General features: G+C 41.5%; 1 protein-coding gene across 3 annotated transcripts in view; it reads right to left on the reverse strand.

Moving 5' to 3' along the window:
• Window positions 1-4,541: 4,541 nt before the first annotated feature.
• LOC130158635 (P2R1A-PPP2R2A-interacting phosphatase regulator 1-like) overlaps window positions 4,542-23,109 on the reverse strand; it is a 180,493-nt gene continuing 161,925 nt past the window's right edge. Inside the window, exons 1-11 of one of the 3 annotated variants that reach the window (XR_008825427.1) lie at window positions 21,144-21,567; window positions 17,699-17,777; window positions 12,970-13,026; window positions 10,891-10,934; window positions 10,757-10,811; window positions 10,244-10,336; window positions 9,635-9,723; window positions 8,911-8,975; window positions 7,850-7,946; window positions 7,223-7,291; window positions 6,553-6,686 (exon numbers count right to left, since the gene is read on the reverse strand). Coding sequence is in view for 2 of the 3 variants with exons in the window: in XM_056359427.1 (XP_056215402.1) it covers window positions 6,530-6,686; window positions 7,850-7,946; window positions 8,911-8,975; window positions 9,635-9,723; window positions 10,244-10,336; window positions 10,757-10,811; window positions 10,891-10,934; window positions 12,970-13,026; window positions 17,699-17,777; window positions 21,144-21,259 (852 nt within the window). In the remaining variant the exon portion in view is untranslated. Of the gene's footprint in view, window positions 6,687-7,222; window positions 7,292-7,849; window positions 7,947-8,910; window positions 8,976-9,634; window positions 9,724-10,243; window positions 10,337-10,756; window positions 10,812-10,890; window positions 10,935-12,969; window positions 13,027-17,698; window positions 17,778-21,143; window positions 21,568-23,109 lie in introns of those variants that run through there. The other 2 variants (XM_056359427.1, XM_056359426.1) reach the window with 2 other exon arrangements.

Consider the following 23,109-nt stretch of genomic DNA (forward strand, 5'->3'; position numbering starts at 1 on the left):
CCCTCATTTGTCTGTATATGTAAAATACCTCGCTTTCCTCACAAATGCCAAGTTCCATCCTCCCTTTCCTTTGTCAGGAGCAAGAATCTCGTGCTTCAGACCCACGTGCACTGGTATCTCATCCCACTGCTGGGGCCAGGCTACAGAAGGAAACTTGCCTGAGCCAGATCCAGGAATACTTTGTTTACAGGAAAAAAAGTTCTTGGGTGCCAAGCGATGCATGCTTCATAGGGCCCGTGGGGATCCAGGGCAACCTCAAAATTCAGGGACCAAGCTGTACGTGAGGTCTTAAACCCCAAACCTTAAATCACCTCCCTGCCAGGAGGGAGTTTGGGCTCTTGGGTCAGAGCAGCTCAGGTGCTTTCTTCACCCTCTGACCTTGTACGAGACCCTCCCGGGGGTCCTGTGAAACGGGGCACTTCCCTCCTCTCCGTAGTGCTATGGATGGCACCGTCTCCCACCGGAGCTGGAGGAGAAGGAGACGAAGGTAACGGTGCTGGCGCTGGGCTCCAGGTTCCCTGCAGGCGTAGCTTGCTGCCCGAGGAAATTAAACTACGGCTGAACCTGCTGGAAGAGAGCGGAGGGCACTGCTGCCCGCAGCAGATCGCCTGCTCAGCACTGCCACATAAGCCAGAAAACCCGGGGAAGCATCGCCACGCAGCCCGGCAAAAACCATTTAAAGATAACACACGGATAAATGAAAGGAGCCTGGAGAACCTCTGTATCCACAAAAAACGAGTGCTGGAGGAATGAACACAGGCAGGCCAACACCGTAACAAGTAAAGCCAAGTAAGGGGATACACTCATTTTTCGGGTCTATTTTTGTCTTCTACGGAAGCTCTCTTCTGTATGCTAACTAGCTGTTTACTTTGGCTAACGAACTGTAGCTAATGCATATGAGCTCTTGAAAATTTGCAAAGCTTTAACCACGCTGACAATATAACGTGGCATTACGTGCAGGCAAAGGCAGGCACCTTGGTCCCTGAAACAGCAGAGACTCTGCAAAGGAATAATTTAGAGCACAACCATGACCACAGCAGCACAATCAAAGCAACAGAGGGTCTCCTGGCCCTGAGGAACAAGGCCCGCCTCGGTGACCAGCTCCCTGTGACACCTCAGTTGTGGAATATCAGCTCAGACACACGGAACTGCCGTCACCCTGATCCCTGCAGAACAGGAGATACCAAGGAACAAGATGCTTGATAAAACTCCTATCAAAGACAAGGAGTAAAAGAAAAACGAGTCTGTAACGGATCTTAAATCCACGTTAACGGTTTTTAAAAAAAACCAAACAGCAGAAGAATTAACAATACAATTTACAGTAGCAAAATAATGAAATATGAACAATAATGAAACGAGAGCATTCTTCTCCAGGAAACTGCAGATACTCTTGGTGGCTTTGAGGTATGAACAAGGTGGCATCAGACAAACAAGAAACCACCATCAAGAGATAAATAAAACTCTGCAGCAAGGCTCTGGAATCCCACGTTCCATCAACATCACCAAAGCCATTAGCGCCTTTCCCTCAGGAATCTGCCAGGAATCTCCAAAATCAAACCTGACGGCTGAAGTGAACATGCTTCAAATGAAAGGATCCCGATTTACTTTTAGCAGGAAGTTTCTTTCAGCAATTTCAGTGCCACACAGCCCGATTTCAGCCAGCTTGAAAGACAACGCAGCACACTGTTTCGGTGCCACAAAACGCCACGTACGATACACACATCACGCCTTTGATTTTTTTCTCCACACAAGGGGAAAAAGCAAATCACGAGAACCATGTTTCCAGATTAGTACCTGCAGCAGAAAGTGCTCCTGCTTGAGCAGCTCTTCCTACTTAAGGTGGCATCCAGCAAAATTCTAAAGCTGACATCCAGCAAAATTCTAAACATTTACACACCATTATTAACCATGGAAGGAAGTCTTACATAGTGAGCATTTTCCAAGGCTCTTACAAAGCAAGTAAAAGAAGAAATTAAACAATCAGAAGAATTTAAAATTTGGTAAATGGCAGATTTGTCTGAGGAATCTTCATGAGATTCCTCCCCATGAGACTGGGGAAGCCTCACGGTTCCCTGGCACACAGGGCAATGGGCACGAGGGCACGGAGAGCCCGTGTTTGCTTTTGGTTTGAATGCGCTCAGCTCCTCCCTCCTTGGAAATTTCTGTTCCCGAGCCAGTTACTGAAAGTCAGACAAGGTTATTCTCCTTCAGTTGTTTATTCCCCTCCCTCCTCTCTCATGCTTCTACCACAAAGCCCCGACAGGGGAAGCAATCTGCCTTTTGCTGCGTCTTTTAGGTGTAGGGCAGCTGCCTGGAGCCCGCTGTGACGAACGAAAGGCATCTCCGGACCGAGACCCAGGCTGGCTGGCAGCTGGCCTCAAGTTTATCATTAGGATGCTCGTACCAAATATAAACAAAATAGGAAGACTCTACTGTTACAGGTAAAGAAAAAACCAACAAACCATCATCCAAGACATACTTTTAGGGAACAGACTCCAAATAAAAAAACGTGAGGTGACAATTTTTCCATCTAGTTAGTGAAAAGGGCTCTTGCAAGCTCCCCTCTGTATCAGTAAGGTTTTAATTGTTGTACTGTAGCTGTAAACATTCATTTACATTTACAAATATTTTAACTTGGTGCTTCCAGGAGAAGAGGGATCAACTTAAACTCCGTCTGCCAGCTGGTGATGAGAAAGGTTGCTTAAAACAGGGTATGAAGAGCTCACACATTTTAATTACAGCTCCTGAATCTCTCTATTTTAAGCAAACGAGTTACGACTCCAACATATGCACTAACGCAACAGCATAAAGTGAACATTTCTGAAACGCTAAAGAAATGCACAAGCTGTTCTGAGGCTGGAAAGTGGCTCCCGGAGCCCCAGAGGTCACTCCTGCCTTCAGTCACTTCCCTAGCAAACCCGCTCACCATAGCGGGGCCGGACTCACAAACACAGCACTAATATTAGAACCACAACACGCATTTATACATCACGGTATTTTGGTCTCACCAATACAACCCTTTGGAGACCTGTTTTGTTGGCACAGGCTGGAGATCACTTAGACTCAAGTTTTCTGAAGAAAGGCGAAAAGAACAAATTTAGGATTAAGTTCTTATGCTGATCTCGGGAGGATGTGGGCAGCCGTTCAGTTGAGTATTCGGATCGACTGGCTTGCTGGCGACATGCAGAAGACCCCAGCAAGTTAATCTGGCTGATGCACAGGCTCGTTTTTCCTGGCATTTGTACCTCTCTTCTAGCATGAAGTATCTATTCCTCTGCTAAATGCAGTAACCACCAAAGCGCTCATTCCAAAAATACAGTCCCCCGAGCACTGGCACGGTTATCGATGTTCCCTCAGCAAGTGTGTCATTCTGGAGAAGGTGGAAGGAAGAAAAACACCGATCAGTTGTCGAGGAAGACACACGGGCCCAAGACCTGGGTTAAATGCCAACAAACGCTACAGGATAGTTTTCAACCAGACCAGTCAAGTGCCGATCACAAGCACGACTTTGGCAGGGTGCCATCCGAGAGGAGTGGCAGAACCCCAGAAACAGCTGTATGCCCCGAAAGAGTCACAGAATAAAAAAAAAAAAAATAAATTGTATGGTTATATATACTTATACTTTCAGAGATATGTACGTATATATAATCATAACACTTCCAATATGGCCTGAGACAAGAAAGCTGCCCATTTCTTCTCAGAGGAAGACAAAGGCATAGACACTTGTAACACAAACTCAGAGCAGTTAAGGAATGTGTTACGCAACAGTCCTGTAACCGTGACATCTAATCAAGCAATCAATCATGTGTAAATGGGGAATTAGCAAAATGGAGCTAGTACTAACAGTATGAGTTACCATGTGAGTACAGGGTTGATGATGCACTTTGTATAGCACCCTAACTCCCTGAATCCAGATATATTTTTTGAAGGGTAATATAGTTCCAGAATCTAGTATTTCATTTCAGTGGAAAAACCCCTGTACGTCTCCTGACTCCAGGACGCAAACCCACAGCTTCCCAATGACACGGATGGACAAGAAACCAAGGTGCCTTTTTCCACAAGTTCAAGGTGGTTTCTGCTTCGCAAAAGCAGGGGAAGGACCAACTGCAGACTTGTAACTGCTTCTCTCTCCCCCAACAGCATCAACTGCCCTGTTAAAGCAAACCACAGAGACCCCCCATTTCTTCCCCAAGAGGTAAGAGCCCTGGTGCTGCCCACCAGCCAGCTGTAGCTTCTATCTTCCAAACTATCTCGCCACGACTTCCTCCAGGTATAAACTAGGGCCATGCTTAGCTACTAAAGGCTTCTGCAAATGTTTGGGTTTGTTCTTCAATGTTCCCAGAGTTGTCACAGAACTTTAAGATAGCACTGCACTAGGAAAACAGAACAGTCTGCCGCAGGTTTTAAGGCCAACTTCAATGTAAACTAGACTGGGTGGAAGTGGGTTACAATAGATATTCCGATTTAAAAAGGAAAACATTTAATCACAGATGAAAACAAGAACGTGGTTACCTCTCTAACAAAGTGCAGAAACAGTAAAACACATTTATTTTTCCATTTATTGGCACTTATTTGAAAAATAGCATAAATATTCAACAGAAGAGAGACAAGTTGACCCACACGCAACTATTAAACTCCTCTACTGATGCACCTTTTAAAAAAGACTGGAAGAGACACCAGGAGGTTCAGTCTTAAAAAATAAGCAAGATTTAAAAAAAAAAAAAAAAAAAAGTCTCGCCCTCACCACAAAATAGTGAATGCACAGCAACTCTTTGGCACATACCTGAAATAGCGAAGCAAGCTATGCCATATTAGACAGAGCAAACAGACATTAAACACAAGCTTGTCCATCTGCCACAGGGATGAAGGACAGTCTGAATTTAAAAAGGAACTGCAATTGGGACGTTGGCTATTACAATAACTTAAGAGGAATGAAATCATAACTAAACCGTGTCGTATCTTACTTGAACTGAGTAACACTATTAAAATACATTCTGTTTTCTTTCTACGATAAGGACACACAGAAACTGGTCACCGGCCCTCAGGTCAGCAGGCCTTTGCCCTCCAAGTCATCCATTTCTAATTCTGATGACTGATGTCAATCAAAACTTCATCCATGTGAACCTTTCACAGCAGAGTTCAAAGTGAGCTTTTCTCCAACCTCAGGAAGTTTCTATACCTCTCTCAGTTCAATACACATTACAAAGATTCAGTGTTTAAAAATAAAACATTTTTCTTACTAACCGCTCTGAAGAGAAGGCTTAAAACCACATAGTACAGACACACACAGATGTACAAACGGGGACGCAGCTGGGGACACTCAATTGCTTAACAGGAGACAACCACCAAAATGAGGTTCCCACTGGAAAATCTGACACGTGGCTTATGGTGGGGTTTGCAGATTTCTCCTCCTGTCTGGGGAATTTCAGAGTTGAGCTCAGGATGCCTCAACGCACTGACTTTTCAAATACAGTAAAAGAATCCTGAAACATCTCAGATTACCAAATTCTAGGCTTCCGATCAGTGTCTGACATTTTCAACAGCAGAAATAACTTGATGCCACTGTTTGACGAAGTGGGATGAGACTAAACATAGATTAAACATGTTTGATCACCTCAGCCTGTAAAAAGGCATTCAAGATTCCTCACTGTATTTGTCCAACAGAAGTCATATGAGGATGAATACTGTCTGGTAAAATAAAGCACTTCTGAAGTACTAAATACTAAAGCCTCAGGATTTAACGTTTTATTCCAAACATTATTACTATTTTTCCCTATCAAAAGACCTTTAACAGAGCATCTACCACTCTAATACATCATCTAAATGGGGAAGAAAAAGAAAATAATACAAAAACCCAGAGGAGTGTTCCACACCTCATTTGAATTTAGTCACAATAGCAGTCATGATCATGAATAAAATCCAACATACAAATTTAAGTTGACAATTCACCAACTTGTTCTTTTGACACCTATTAGAACACAGATTTAACAGCCAATCAGAACACAAGAATCAATTCCGCCCCCCCCCGAAACTCCCCCTTTCATATGAGGAATAAAAACCATAAATATCTTACACTCAGGGAATAAAAAGAAATTAGTAAGCTGCTTCTTTAGTTTCAGACTGAGGACAAACGCCAAAGTTATCTGCTACTACATAAGCACCAGCTTATGTTAGTGAGGACACTGCCTGGTGGCTGTTGGAAAGCCAAGCCTTCCACAAGCAGAACATACACACATTCTGTACGTCACATTTTGTAACTTACGCCAACAAGACAATATCCATTATAAATCAACAGCTTGCTTACTGATGATAGCATGAAATACGTCTGCAATTCAAATGCTTACTGTATTTTAGTAAATGTCATACAAATCACTAGAAATGTGAATTCCTCCTCAAGGAACTATTCTGGAAGTTTTCTAGAAATAACATTTCTGGAAGTTCCTATGAGGAACAGAATCAGTTAAACACAACAGAAAGTCTTGTTGATATCCAGCTTGTTTCCTGGTGTCCATTAGCAGACTTCTGTTTCTCAATTAATAGGTAACTTAGCCATAAGATCTACTGGTAAAAAAGATCTGGAGTCCGATAGTGAGACTGGAGAGTCTGTGTTGGTGCCAACTTCAGCTGGTGAGTCACAGGAAGAGCCTGCACTGCTTCTGTTGTCATCAAGAGCATGTGACGACAGACTGAAAACAGAGTAACACGGAGATATGAGGAAGGTAAGGTACTCTTTCTGATAAGTTTCAAATACTAGCTTCCATTCATTATAAAGCCATTTTAAAAAATGGTCGCCTTTGAAAAAACAGTAAAGCCCTATGGTTTGAAATAAATCTGCACCCTGCAGTTACTTCCAAACAGATAACATGATGCTAATTTCCTCCTTCAGCTCACACAGGAACGATGTACAGATTAGAAGCACCAGGCTGAGCAACCCATTGCAAGCTCTACCCCATCTCCTACAAGGTCCTGGGCTAGCATATATTCAGAGGCCTCTTTTGCCAGGAGAGCTGACGATAAACTGTACGCACTGGAGTTGTACTGTTCACTATGTATTTCACAGGACACAAAATTGTAACTACAGGTGATAATGATCAGTAATAGCATCGAAGTGTTTTTTTTTTTAAAAAAATTACCATCTTCTAAACCAAGATGCAGCAACTGAACCTGCACTGCTGTGCCTGCTGTGGATAGGGTGTGCAAAAATGTGATGTCTTGAAAGTACCTTTAAAACACCTGTTTTACTGCTGCCACTGCAATGGGCTCAAAGCTCGTGCACAGCTATGTACATTAGCTGTAAGGCAAAAAGGACAGAAGTACCGTAAACAGCCCTGCCCTGACAGTTGTGTGAGCACTCCCTAGGTATTACTAACCTCGTGACTGAAATACTAAATCAAAATCTCTTACTATGCAAAATCATTATGATTTTTTAACCTAGTATTTTTTATCTCTTCCTCACAGAGAGGGTCAGACAGGCTAATTTTCCCATGCGACTAAGAGCAAGGAAAAAGAAAAAAGAAAAACACCCCAATCTACCCACAAGTAATCAAACATGAATGCTAATGCAATTTGAAACTCAACTCCAAAAATTGCCAGCCATGAGGTATCTTTTCCTAAACAGGCCCAACTTCCACATGTGAAGCATGTTAACAGTCAGTCCCAGAAATCATAAAATTGTAGCAAATATTACTCCCTGTTTACCGTGGTAATTTCAGTGCTGCAAAATTATGAGATATCTGTATTAAAAGAACAAAAAAACACCCCCCCCCCAACTTCAAGCATAATCATTGCGAGATGAAGAGACTTGTAATGCTTCTGATGAGATCAACACAATAAATAGCAGAGCATTTACCATCCCCCAAGGTCCACCTGATGTGAAACTTCAGGGGAAAGCATGTTGGTGGATCCTTGGAATAATCTTTTTGGATGATCTTCTATCTCTGTTACACCTTTGGTAAGAGATAAGGAGTGATAAAAATTACTACTCATTTAAACTAAAATCTACTTTCAATGTACTCTACAGAGTAAAGAGAATAGAGGTTCAAACTTATTACAATAGATGAGAGATTATTTTATATGTATAACATAGAAGTTTGATGCTGAAATTTTAAAGACTATTTCTTGGAAACATTTTACTCCAACCTTCAGTAAAGTTTAGTGACTTATGAACTGAGGTTTAGTTATCAGATATTTATTCTTCAGTAGCAAAGCAAAATCTTTTCGTTTCAGTTCATGCAGCGATCAGTTCACCGACTAGCTCCACCAACGCAGAGAAGCCGAGAATAAGGAAAGCTTGTCTTCCTCTTGCAATCAATAAAAACAAGGTTCAGGATTATCACTAAACTTACATATTGATTCCCAAATACTCTAGAAGAAGGGAGAATAAATATGTGCTTAAACTGGCTACGACAGAAATCTGATAAAAGTACTTTTAAAGTTTTCTCAGAGCCAGAAGTGTTCTGTTACAAAGGTGAGGCATGAACATATAAAAACAGATACAATAAAATTACCAGAAGTTAAACTTGAAGAAAAACGAAGGAAGATAAAGAAACACTTCCCGGTAAAGCTGTAAGGTGTCTACTAGGTCTCTGCATAAGCTTTTGGTTTTGAAGAGTGATTTTAAATCTATAGTACCTGTGTGCTTCAGTTAGCCAGGACTTTCAAAATTTTCTATTTGTTCAGTTAAATATACCAATAGTTGTATTTCTTGTTTTGTTAAGCAGGTTACATTAGCTTTATCAGACTGATATGAATACAGCAATGGAAAGGCATTTGAACAGAACAGCTATTCATTTTATGGAACGGTAAAAACTGATTTGTCTGCTTTATCCCTACCAACCATTATGTTTACTTGGTTATCTGTAACACCTTCTATTTCTAGTCACTCTGAAGCGCCAGCACCAAATACTGTACCTTTTCTTTTTATTGACCCAAGAACACTTGGTCGAATGCAGTTAATTGGACTCTGGCTTCTCCTGCTAAAAAGAAGGCATATGCTATACTGATATCACCACTAATAAAGGAAGACTGAAAACATGTAAAAAAATATACTCTGATAAACTACCAAGTGGAAAACATTAAGAAAATAGGCATTAAACCAGCTTATCCAAAATAAGTCCTTCCCACCCCCCTCCCGAAGACAGACAAGGAAGTATAGACCCTAACAGAAAAAGTTTAATCACATTATTTCACAGCTGGCGCAGTCTAAAAGCCACGTCTAGGCACTGACCAGATCTTAGTCGACAGGCTACTCTGCTGAGCTATTAGGGCCTAATAAAATTTAATTGTTTGCCCACGTCACTCAAAACAACATCCAATGCAGCTAAAACCAGAATCAGAAACAAACTGAATCTGTTTGCTTTGGTTTCATTTTCCCTTCAGATTCAATTCAGTTACATAAATGTGATTAAGAACAATGTAGAAACTACACTGAGAAGACAGATGCCACGACGCAGTCCATTTTCCCAGTTTTATGACATGAGGATCTTTAGAGCACTGTAAAATCTAAAGTTTACATAAATATATAAAGTTGTATTTGTGATTAGAAATAAATTATGTATATAAATTTCTGGTATTTCAAAAGCCTACTGTGAACAAGCTACGCCAATTTGCTATTATTGACATGATTGGTACTTACCTTGAAAATCGCCTTGTTGGACTTGGGCTAGGACTTGGAGGTAATCCACTGCTACTCACCAAACTTTGCAAAGAGGGTGAGAAACATTGCTGAGAGTAAAACAGTTTGAGTTATTTATGTATAAACACTATCACACCCATATGGTAACAACTGATCCTTATGGCAGGTAAATAAGCAACCCATTAGCAATTTAAGCAACCAGTCAATACGGCTGGGTATACTGAGATACCACTTTTTGTTACTGAGCGTTAAAAAATGGGACAGGTTCATCTTCATGCAGAATACATGCAAATTGAAAAGGATTTATTTCGCAAAATAGGAACGTATGCCCCTTCCTCTTATTCCAACAGGAAGGCAAGTAAAGAGTAAGGTCTATTAACCACAGATTAACAGTTGAACAGTCTACAGAAATTCACATCCACAAGATCTGCAACTGCTAGCTGGTATTTTCTGTTTAGGGGTTTTAGGGGGTTTTTTTTTGTTTACTCTCTAGTTTCTTGTTTGCAGCTGAGGTAGAAAGGAGCAGGTGGCTTAATCTTTTGCTACTAATTCAGTTGCATTTATTTAGCACTACTCCAGTTAAAGCCATTATTCCCACATTTTGCTCACCTTGCCTATTCCTCTGGTAGGTGAGGGAGCTGGAGAAACTGGGACAAAGTCTACTTGCTTTGGTGATGATGATTTTTCAAAATCATTGTCGCTCTGTAAACAGTACATGTAAATAATCTTATGAGCAAGTACAGCAACATGAAAAGGACTGATTGGTGTGGAATTGAGTACGATTCCAAAGTTATCCTCCACCATGTTAACAATTTTTAGGTAGCCATTTATAAGCTTACACTTAACAACAACAACAAAAAAAGCAGAACATGGAAGAAAATTCAAACAGCCAGACATCCATGCAATTTTCTTTTGACACACCAGCCCAAGGAAACCACATGTATCCTTGAACAACGATAATTCTGGGCCTTGTTAGTGTGAAAAATTGTTGATCAAAAGCAGTGATATACTAACACCTTAATTGCAGGTCAAACTGTCAAAGAAAATATTGAGATGACAGAGTCTTTAGTGTCCTGATACTGATAATAGAAATACAAATTAAAGCACGAATGCATGCATTACCAGGCTCAAGCTCTCTTCCCATGAGTGGCTCATCTGCATTGCTACTTGCACTTCCCTATAAAGAAGAAAAGAAATTTATTGTCCTGGGCCCATAGAAGACTGCATTAAGTATTCTAGTTTGCCTTAATGCTTACCTTTCACGTACTGTTTCTCTGTTCATCAAATTCATTCCTTCTTCCTAAAATATTAGCAGATGAAAAATTAGATTTAAAAAAGTGCTTTGCTACAGCAAATCAGAAAAGCTCTAGTTTCATTTCACTTTGGTATGCAGAAAATTTAATTCAACTCAGTTAAGCAACAATAACCTTAAGCTCTCACTACACAAAAAGGAGCCAGGGGGAGAGGATGGGAAAGAGATATAGCAAAAGAGACCACTGCATAGAAAGTGCTTATGTGAGTTGTTATTTCTCAACCAGCTTTTTTATTTTCATTACTATCCAAGAGGTAGTTACAAAACTGAACAATGATATTATGAACCAAAAATTCTGCACACTCTAGAGTATCTTTATGCAGACTTGCGTAATATTATTTCACAAAATGGAAACTGGTACAGATAATCCTCAAAAGCATGGCTGAATTCTTTACCTTATTCTAACTAACTAGACACTTGTCAGCATTTCATTTGCAATACAGTGCATTGTACACAATGAATTTGGGATTTAGTAGGTTTTTTTCTAAAGTACCCATAAAATATTACTAAAATGGATCAAAGGTGTAAAATTAAACTAAACATTAACACCAAGTTGAAGTACAAACTTGACTCAATCCCCTCGAGATAGATACCATTCCTTAAAACTAACTGAATGCTACCCAGTCTGTTGAGTGAATTAGCGTTCCCTAATTCAGACCAGTTCAAGAATAGAAGTTCAACTAAACATCTTCACAATCTTCATCATATGAAGAGTCTTACTACGTGTAATTATTGCTAAGATTTGAAAGACATCAGAAGTAAATCACACAGGTTCCCATCTCTGCAAGTATACAAGATATGGAATTTCAACTTGTGAATTTAATGATCAAACATAAATTAGAAAATATAATTGTTCACTTTATTAAATGTATGGAACAAGTATGAATACAGAAGTATTTTCCAAAAACTGAATTACCAACTTTACTTCATGTAATATAGCAGAGCCATAGGAGTTTATTCCCTTGCTCTCATCAAATTCACATATTAATCCTAAGCCTTTTATGTTGATGAAACAGCTCTACAACTGACCCGAGTGCTCAAGTCTCTCTAAGCCAGTAAATAATTTACATAAAAGCAAGCAGTTATTTTCTTCAGGTTTATTATGCATACACCTCAAATACCTGAGGTGGGAAGCAGAAATGCCTTCCATCACTTCAGATGTCATACCCTGAAAATGCTGTCCAAAGTATTAAATCATTTTCTTAACTTTTCACCCTGTAAAAATCAAGCCTATCCATTGAAAACTAGCAAGCTAAAAAAAAATAAATACATATGTATAAAAAAATCAAGCCTCTCCAAGCCAATTTAATAAATATTCTACTGTCAAAAAGTGGACATATAAAATGGAGGAGCCACAAGAGTTTGAGCTTGTTGATTTTAAAACTTGACCCTTGAGACTGTGGTCTTTGTCTGGTAGCAGTGCTATTTAAGCCTACCCAGGTATTTGCTACACACCCCCCCTCCCTTCCTAAGTGTTTGCTCTGGTGCCCTTCCCCCTGTGCTCCTGCTGTGACAGCACAAATACAGTGATCTGGATAAGAAAATTATACAGATGAAAAATAGCCCAGCCAGAAGAGTCCAAACTATTTTTTAGCCAGAGTGCTTCCTTATCCAGTTCATTTTCTGGCTGCACAAAAGTCTTGTGGCAACACAAGTTAAGGAACACTTTGTTATTGGCCCTGAATATTTATGCTGGCGCTACTGCCAAAAACTTGGTGAAACTACCCTAAGGGTTTACATTAAAGGCTTCCTTTCTAAAATGGCCATTTTAAGATTCCTCTTTCTCCTCAAATCTTCTTCTTACTATAAGATGTGTGCTAAATCATGAAATTTGCAACTCTGCAGACAAGATACAGCTTTTACTTTTGGGAACACCTTGAAGTGACAGACTGCTGCAGACTCTACTACAGTTTCAAAGTAAAATGTATAATAACCATTTGAAGGACTTACACGTTAACTGCAAATAAACCAACCACCTCTAAAAAATAAAAAAAAAAATTAAAAAATTAGAATCTGTGCTTGCCTGTTTGATTTGATGAAGACGGCTGCTAGGAATACGGATAGGAGATGATGGCACAAACTGCAAAACAAAGCCACATACAACTGAAACATGCTTAGAAACTACAGGAGAAGAGAGGGAAAGGTGCAGGAATGTTAGTAACCATGCTATAGTGCCATCCCAAATGAAAAAAATATTAACACCACCAAACCACTTATAACGCTCTCAGGATATATAAACTACATTAATTACTTACAAGGACATGATAATATATATTCCCATATTATACTGCTTTGTATGCTCACAGATGGTAATTGGTATCGGTTTGGCTTTCACTTCATTTCCAGGCAACCAGAAGTCACAGCCTTCTCTGCAGAATTAAGCTGTGTTCAACCAGCACACTGCCACTCTTAATATATACAGTCGCATAAATATTTTCATTTAAGTGATTCAGAATATTTTCATTTAAGTGATCCAGAGGACTCCCCAAAGATCCTTAAAAAATACAAACCCAAAACAACGCATTGTGCAAAAAGGTTTCTGGATTGTTGTCTGCCTATAAACAAGTACTTGGACAGGTGAAAAAAAATCAGCTACTAGACAGCTAACAAAGAATTAAAGACCTTCTTTATGGTTTCTTAAAAGCTTCACCAATTGGGGTGAAAACAGAGAAGATGCCACTGAAAATGGTCTTCTGTTAATTCTGTCAGTTTTGCGTCAAGATCCCACTGGAATACTAGGATCCAAAACTGCACACTCAAACCCAAGTAATTAACAATTATTATTTTACCAAAATATAATTACCTTTCATATATTTTCCATCCCTCAAGTATCTGACTGTCATAACCCATTCAGGGATAAAAATGTCCAAGCTACAGCTTTGAACAGAGGTTTAACTTCTTTTCTGTAAGCTGACAACCCCTCCAAAAGACAAGATGTCTTTTTAAGTTGGATGTGCGTTCAGCAAGTAAGGTTTGTGCTATTACTAAGTGTTTATATACTTTATGCAGTATGAAGCTTCCTCCCTTCACAAAACAGCTCTTCATTATGCTAATGCTGGGAAACTAAGAAACATTCAGTTAACCATTTACTGCAACATCTTCACGGAGAACACAAAGATTTTGCGGCCTTACACAAAAGATTACGGTCAGTTATCACAGACTATTAATGCTTCATATATCCAGAATCCTCCCGCTAAAAAAACAAACATCAAGACATCACGCCCTTCCTCTCACAAAGGATACTAGCCTATGAGACTCACACAGAGGATGTCAAATGTATGTGCCAGAATTTAGTCGTCATAATATATACTACTGAAGTCTAGTAGCTATAATGTCTTGATTTGCTACTTCTCAAGTCCAGTTTAGGTCAGCTTTACTATTACATCAGGCTCCCCAAAATCCAGTGCACCTAAATAACAATTCCTCCAAGCTGTACCAGCCAACGTGGACCTTGAGTCGACCTCGATTCTCACACAGGGAAAAGGATTCAGACAACAGGACATTCCTGCCTATTTACTCTGTCACTCCACAGTAGAAATTTGTTCCACTCATTCTATTCTAATTTTATGACTGTGCTCCACATACTTTAAGGTTTAACATTAATAGAATATATATGAAACCCGTGGCTCACAGTGTAAAATAAAAATAATCAAAAGACAGTTAAGTGTTGTTTTGCAGGATCTAATGCACTGACTACACCCACTAACTCTGAGGATCCTACATCTCATCTCCAACAAGTAATCATCCTTATTTTGTCCGTGCTTAAAATTCACTTTTCCCCATTCATAGTCCTTTGATTTAATTCTCCTGAAAAGAAACCTCAGACTTTTTTGAACGGATACTTGCTAAAGCAGACTGAACCATTTGTTAAAATTACACTACCCAAATCCCCAGTGTTTTAAGTGAGCACAAAGTTTAATAAAAACCATCACAAACTATTAGACTGTCATATGGCAGAGAAACCCCTTCCCCAGTAGGTTAAACAATGTTTTCCACTGAAGGTAAAGTTTCAGAAGCGCCAGCCTGGCAGGCACCACTGCCAAGGTCCCCTGCCCCACGCGCCTCTGCCCTTCCTTCCACTGCCGCCCCTGCAGTGCTCCCTTGCTTCTGCCAACACAGGCATTTCTGGGGCTTCAAATAAACAAATAAATACATCAACCAACTTTTGCTGAAACAGTACCTAAACATCTAACCACAGGCTAAAACACTTTGCTTAAACAACAAACCAAAAACCCCAACCACACACAAAAAAACCACCCCAAAACCCCCAAAACATTTATTCACTAGAAGCCACTGATACCTTCTGGAAGGAAATCAACAGCAGACACTGAGCCCAGCTGACCCTTCCTCAGCAATTACATACAGTGTCAGAAACCTGGAGATTAAGTCCCAGCCAAAATGGCATAGCTGCCCCTGCAGTCATCATTACAAAAGAGCTGGAGTCTGAGACTTGGAGAAGCTACCCAAAAAAGAAAAGATTTTAGAATTCAGCTGAGCAACTGAGACAAGCACAATAGCCCTGAAGATGCAGTTAGATAGGATATAACCTTTAGTTATCAGAGTATTTTAGCAACTCCCATTGTTTCCATGACAGTGAACACAACCCAGATTATACAATTAATCTTTTTTTTTTCCCCCAAGGTTTAACAAAACATAAAATTTTAGCTGTACTTATAATAACTAAATTAACAAAGTTTCAGTCACTTACTGAATCTTTTCACCTCTTTATTAGACCTTACACTGCAATAAAACTTGAGTTAGTTTTCCTAAACACAAAAAAATTTTTTGAAGTACACTTTATCCCCTATTTATTGTAAAATCTAATTTACCAAATTAGATGTCATCTAGCTCCTTAGAATATCTCTTCAGATCATAAAACTACACTTACGTCTTTGCTACAGCAAGAATACCAAGTGAGGTTGCTTACAGTCCTTAATGCTGAAAGTTTAATTGTTTTCACAAAATCATTTATCTACAGATGATCCTGGTTTAAGACCACAGAAGGATGAGATAATCTCTACACTCTTTTCCAATTCCATCCTCCCTGACATTTTCAGGAGAACCATAAACTACACCATAACCAAAGAAATATTTCAAAGTGGACCAGGCACTGATCTAGCAGTCAATGGAACACTTGATTTTTAGCGTAAGTAAAATAACTGTATTTTGTCAGCACCTGGTCAGCTTGGAGTGAAGAAAGTTAACTTTCAGGATGCTTTTTAATAATCTTAAAGTGAGGTGAAGGGTTAAGGACATCATCCCGTGAAGATGGGAACACTGGTTCAGTCCAGAAGGCTGCAGCTTCTGTTAGGGACAGCCAGCCAGAAGAGCTAGCCCATCAGTAAAATAGTTCCTGCTTCCCAGCAAGTTCCAGGCAATGCATCCTAAATTAGCATCTTTTTTGCCCAACAGTTGTGGATCTTCAAGAAGTAAACACAATAAACTGAGATTTCGCCTTTGTTTCTCCTTTCATCTGACCACAGGCATAAACAAATCTAACCTAAGCTGCCACTCTAAAAAAGTATATATAAAGAGACTGTTTAAGAAATCTTTACTGTAATACATTCTACCAGGTTTTATACCCTAGCAGGAGAAAGGCTTTTCCACCAGCCCTCCTAGACTTTGACATAACTGTTCTGGTTCTGATACAGATGCAAACCTTTACTGAAGTAGTTGTCCTGATTTTAAACCAGAATTTTAGCTAAAGGGCATCGGTCGAGAAAATAGGAGAGTAGTATTTTTCAACCAGTAACATGGGGCTAACAAATTACTTCTAAAGCATCTTCAAAAGGTAATTAAGAAACAGGATAATTGCTGTTAGCATTACAGGGACTTTGTTTCCCATACTTAAACTTGATACCACTTGTCTCACACTCCAACATAGCTTAACTTTTCCAGAACATTAATAATCAACTGAATGTAGCTGGGTGTTATCCCACATCTACTGGCTTCTTAAGGCTGTCTTACGGGAAAAGTTACGTTTCTGGTTATACATATAAGTCTGACCAAAAATTCCTTTTAGGCAGGGGAAATAACTACCCTGTATACCCTAACCATTTAAGGGTTAGCAAACCACACTGTCTATGTGAACCTGTGCAGGTGTTCTAAATCAGTCAAAAGCACACCTTTCTACCACAATTTGTACAATACTAAACCAATACAGTATTTTGTCTGGGTTGCATCACCACGGGTCTAGATTATTAAGACTCAGATTTTGGGAGCTGTAATAATAGAAATCAGAGAAAAGTTGAAATCACAAACGAGCATCTGTAAGAGATATGGAATCATTAATTCTGGAAGTCTCAAGATCCATGTTCTATCATCCAGTTCCATCTTATTGTATCAAATTGTTGATTACAACGGTCTATACAGTCACTACTATGCAGAAGACAAATTAAGATCAGAGCATCACTGTCTTTTTTTAAACATCAGAAATTATTAACACATTGATTACTGAACAATACATCCACATAATTAATTTTCTTTGCAAACTACCTTTCTTTATCTTAGAACATATGCTTGCATTTTATGAACAAAGTTATGGTCACAATGAAACGTAAGTACTCTCTAAGGCTAAATGGTCTATAAATAAAATTTCACTATAGCTACAGCATATTAATGTCACAGTCTAGAGCCTTGTTTCTGAAAACACGTGGTATTAGTTTCACAGACTACAATCTCATTTTCTTCTTTAATCCTGTATGCACACTTCTGCTTTGGACCTAATGTGGTTAGTCTAATAGTTTTCTTACCAGACTATGACGATTCATAACTGTGGTACTGTTCCTGCGGGTTCGCAAAACGTTAGCCTGGAACACCTGTGAATTATCGCTGTGAAAAGAAACACTTGTCAAATGCAGAAGCCATCTCCCTCCTATCAAAAAGTACCTCTTAATATAAGCTCAGTTTCAAATGCTATGACCGCTACCATTTCAAGACAAAGCACTCGAGAGACAGATACATAAGAACTCTTCTAGCTTGTTGGCAGAGTGGAAACCAAACTGCTCTTCCCCCAAGTCCCAGCTACCTCAGTAAATGATTTTAATTAATCATACCGAGTCTTCAGAATAAAAGAAAAATTGTTAAGGCTAATCACTTCTGTGGGAATTTATTATGTTTGGAATGGCTGCAGCTTGCACATTGCTTCAAACGTCATTCAACAGAACAAATTTATAAATGTTACATAACTAGCAACTGAAACCACCATAGATAAAATAGAATTTAAAAAAATACAGTATCTCGATAAGTCTTATCACTACAAACACTTAACAAGTTCTGAACTTTTTTCCAAGAGAGGTTAAACTAAACATACAGTAAAACCAGTTTTTAAAGCCCTAAGACTTTTGACCACAGTCAGGCTTCTAACCAGGAAGCAGCACATCCATTTAAAAACGCAGGATTAGCTATCTGATATAAAATGAGCTCCTTTCTCAAGGCAACTTTAGTTCTATTGCTTCCTAAAGCAAATTTCACTGGTCAACACCAGTGTAATCATCAACCATTGATCAGCATTTAATGAATGTGACTGCAGAAATTCAGTTTTATGGTTGCTAGAATAAAAATTTTGAGCCACAATCCTACAATCCCCACGCCTAAAATTTACCAGCACAGGCCAAGAGATCCAAATATAAGATTGTAATTAGATCTAAATTACAAGAAGTCACTGGATTGCATCTTCTTGTTTCAGCTGCTAACTTGGGATGAATGAAAGCACTACACAAGTACAATTTCTTAAAACTAATCTGACCAACAGAATTACCTTGTTCTAAAGATTGATAATCATTATGCATTTTCAAGACACAACACTTTCCGAATCCTCCAGTTTAAAATGCACCAGTTAGACACATAAGTTTTAGATCACTTTTAGCTGGTTGTAAATAAACAACGCATACTGTGAAATAAAAGCCAACAGCAACTGGCATACGCACTGTGCCTTTCACCAAGAAGAATGCAAAAACTCTCTTTCTCCAAAACTTCCAGTACAAATGACCAGACGTAATTTACAATTTTCAAAGAGGTTTTACTCAGTCTACACCCACAAGAGATCAAACAGTTGCCATTTGATAGGGGGTGGAACAGGTAAAATTTAAGGGAACCATGACATCATGTTTAGATATGAGATTTACTGGCCGAGGCCAACAGATAAAACTAACTTCTTTTTAGTGTAAGTGTACTGGTTGGTATACAAACGCAACACAAACAGTACATCCTGAAATCACGGGTCTGAATCAAGAAAAGAGTTTGGAATGATTCTGTAACACATTACCATAGGCCGAGTTCAATATCCTGTGCTAACTAAAACAGAAGAGAAGGAGAGAAAAAGCTCTGCAGATATCCTTACCTTTAATCTCCCTTGCAAATACATCAGAGATGGTCAGATCTCAGACTTACCTTTCACAGAAAATCCTTACAATTCCTATTGAAAATCAATTTTATTTGGCATGAAAACAAGAGTCAGAAGTTCTGTGCAAGGTAACTTCAGTGATCTAAAATACTGCGCTTAAAAACGTTCTCTGGCTCTATGGTAACTCATTCTCCAAGCTCCTTACTAAACCTGTTAATGAAGACGTCAAAACAGGAGGCAAAGTAGAAAAAGCAAGCTGTTCAAGAGCAAGAGCTTTTCTTTCAGTTTACCCAACAAAACCATTCCGGGAAAAACTGAAGTTTCTTGCCAAGAGCTGCAACCTTGCAAAAACAGTATTCTGCTGGAAAATTCCTAATAAACAGGCAAACCCCCTGCAACCACCTCAAATTAGTTTAATGACATTTCAGTTTAATTTGTATAAAACCCTAATATATAGCGTATGCACAGTTTTGAGGCAAAAGCTGAGGCTTACCATTCTACCAGCCTGAACCCCGAATGAAACAATTTGTTTACAGCATGGTTATGGGATGCTTATTTTTTTTAAGGAGCAAAGGGTCTCACAGTCCATAAGAAACAACTTGTAAAAGGCTGAGAAACATCTCACCCCGTTTACAGATAGTTTACCTGGTCAGAAATCTCCCTGAGGAATAACTGCCACTCACAATACTTCTATACTGCATTAAAATGTAAACTAACAGTTGTTTTCTTACGATTGTGTAAAAGAACCACAATTATGTTTACTTAACATTAAGTCATGACTGAACAGGCAAGAATCAGTGTCTCCTCCGAACTGTTAATTCACCGTTAACCATTTTGGTACAAAAGATCTATGAGGTTTGTCACTTGATATCTAGTCCCTTACAGAAACACAAAGTTGAAGAAAAAACCTGAAGTATTTATCACGTATTATACTACATTTAATGAAGTTTATTGTCAATATGCTCTCCCAAACTGCACACATACTACTAGCAGAAGCACAAGGACTACCTCAGATGGTAGCCACACCATGTAGCTGATGGGGGCACCTCCCAACTGCAGGACAGCCCAGAGGAGGCAAGAAATAGCACCCCGAGTTAGAAACTTACGGAAACACAAAACTATCCAAGAGACCATGCAGATCTGAGAGCGTTACCCCCTGCCCTTGCCTGGGACTGCCACTGCCTCTGCTCCATCAGCTGCAAGAAAGCTAAACCTGGAACGCATGGCAAACATCCAACCCCCCTGGCAGGTACCACCTGCCACAGGCCGATGGCAACAGCCTGGCAAAACTGCCTGCACCGCTCCTTGTGTTTCTCCCCAGGACAACTGACACGCTGTTTTACACTAAATGTAAAACTTTTTTCTCTCTCAAGGCGCCATGAAATGACCTTCAACGAATTCACCCGGCTGTTCTGAAGGCATTTACTGCAGTAAGCACACGCGGTGCAGAGGTATTTCGGGGTCAGACTTGAACCATGAGGGAAAACGGCAGGGTCGGTGCTTTAGCTACAGCAACGGCCACGGACCTGGCAACACGGCTGTGCGCTCCTCAGCTACACAGCACAGCCGGGTGACAACAAGCCAGGCGTTTTAACGAAGCTACAGCACAGCGGCCGCGGCGCCCTCGCAGCCCCGGGCACCCGGAGGGGCACCTCGCCGAAACGCCCCCGGCCCGGGCTGAGCCCCGCGTCTCCCTGCGGGACGCCGGTGAGGAGCTGTGGCGCCCAGCGGGGGGGCCGGGCAGACACGGGGCAGCCCGCGGGGCGGCGGCCAAGGCGGCCAAACCCCCCGGGCCGGGCCCAGGCGCCGCCGGGGCTGCGGGGCCGCCGCGGGCCGGGCCGCGCCGCGCTCACCTGAGCCCGTGGATGAGGGGGGCGCTGTTGGATCGCCTCAGGCCGCCCCCGTCGCTCGGGGCCGCGGCGCTCCCCGGCGGCAGCTCCAGGTCCAGCTCCATTTTCTCCTGAGCCATCGCGGCAGCGGCGGCTCCGGCTCCTCCCGCTCCGCCGCGATGCCCATTCACTGCCGGCGGCCGCCGCGGCTCCTCATGCCGCCGCTCCCCCCGGCCAGGCGCGGCGCGGCCGCCCCTACAGGCCCCGCGGGCGGCGCCGCAGGCAGAGTCCGGGGGCGCGCCGGGCCCGGCGAGGGGGGCGGCCCCAGCAGCGCCCCATGCCGCGGGCGGCCCCTTCCCCCACCCGCTCTCGCCGACAGACGAGCCGCGCCAGTGCCGCCGCCTCAGGGAACGGAGCGCCTCGGCCCGGAGACCCCCCCGCGGTCGCGCAGCGCGCATGCGCCACAGGAGCCCCCGCACGGCGGGGCCGCGGGGTAACGCGCCTGCGCCCTGCGCCCCCGCGGCGGCCGGGGCTGTGCGGGGCTCGGGGCTGTGCGGGGCTCGGGGCGGCCGGCCGGGTGCGCGGGGGCCGCGCCCTTGGAGCTGCTGCTCCCGCCGAGCCGCGTCGGGCCAGGGCAACCACACGTCGCTGGGAGGCGGGCGGGAAAGGCAGAGCCCTCGCCGTGAGGTGAGGGGGCCCCGGGGCCGGCGCGGCTGCCGCAGAGGCACGGGGACCCTGTGCCACAGAAGGCATCTGTACCTTTTTTTTCCATACCATAGTTTCTGTGAAACCGAGTCTAAACGTTCGTGTAGAAAGCCATTCTGCCCTTGTCCACTTGCCATCTTATGGTCTATCACCATATACCCGTCCATCTAACTGTAGTTAAATCATTTTATCTAACCATAGCTAGGTATGTACAACTCGGATGTAAATATTTTAGGTGTCTAAAGTATATTCATTAGTACTGCCTTGCTGAGTGCTACAATGCTGACCTTTAAATATTGAACGCTGAGCATCTGGGTTAATACCTAACCATTGCTGCTTCTCAGAAATATGGTTGATTGCTCTTTGCAGGCCCAGATATCCCTTCGTCACCTCGTATTCCATGTGAGATTTTCAGACAGTCTTTAAGGACAAAAATAACTGGAGAGGAAAGGTAGATTGTAAGTAGCTAAAATCTTTTTTTGTGGGTCACATGCCTACCGAGGCTAATGGCATTTTGTAACTTTTGAGTGGCTGTGTTTATTTTACCCACAGGGATATTTCCCTGATACTGTCAAATATCTCCCGCATCATTGCCCACACCGTAACTTCATGCCTACCAGTCCCTCTGTACCACTGTACCCACCTATCTTCTCCTCCCAGCCTGTATTTCCCCGCTTTGCATCTCCATCCTTCACCTGTATTGTCCCAAGGCTCTGTTTAACATATACTCTCCTTTCTTAGTCCCTGTTGCCATGGTCATTTGCGCTGTTTCTCTAACTCGGCAATCTGTGATTTCATTTCCATCTTTCACCTCATTCTGTTCCATAGCACAACTCCCCCACATCCACATCCCTTTTTCTCTGCCTTTTTACCCTTCTTGGGCCTTTGAGGGTCACCTCGACAGTACTCACTTTCTCTTGTAGATATTATTCCTGTGAAGGTTCTCTTGGTTATAGTAAACCGTGGTTGGACAGTAGGCTGATGGTGTTGGTGCCTGGCACTGAAAAATTTGAGTATACGAAGCAGATGTTTTTGAGCTTGCAGCCACATTTTGGATATTGTTGACTTTTTCCTTAACAGTATTCTGGTACATAGTACTTGAAGCTTTTTTCTGTCCGTAGCGGCAAAGACATAATATCACAACTCCACCATAATCACAAATAGCAAAATCCACATAGTTTGGTGATGTAATCAGATTCTGCAGGTGACTTTTGTATTAGCAGAGCCAACATACATGCGAGTAGATTTCCGTTCAGAGCTAGATGCTTTGCTAGATACTGTCATT

The sequence above is a fragment of the Falco biarmicus genome, chromosome 14 (genome assembly GCF_023638135.1).
Source record: "Falco biarmicus isolate bFalBia1 chromosome 14, bFalBia1.pri, whole genome shotgun sequence".
NCBI lineage: Eukaryota > Metazoa > Chordata > Aves > Falconiformes > Falconidae > Falco > Falco biarmicus.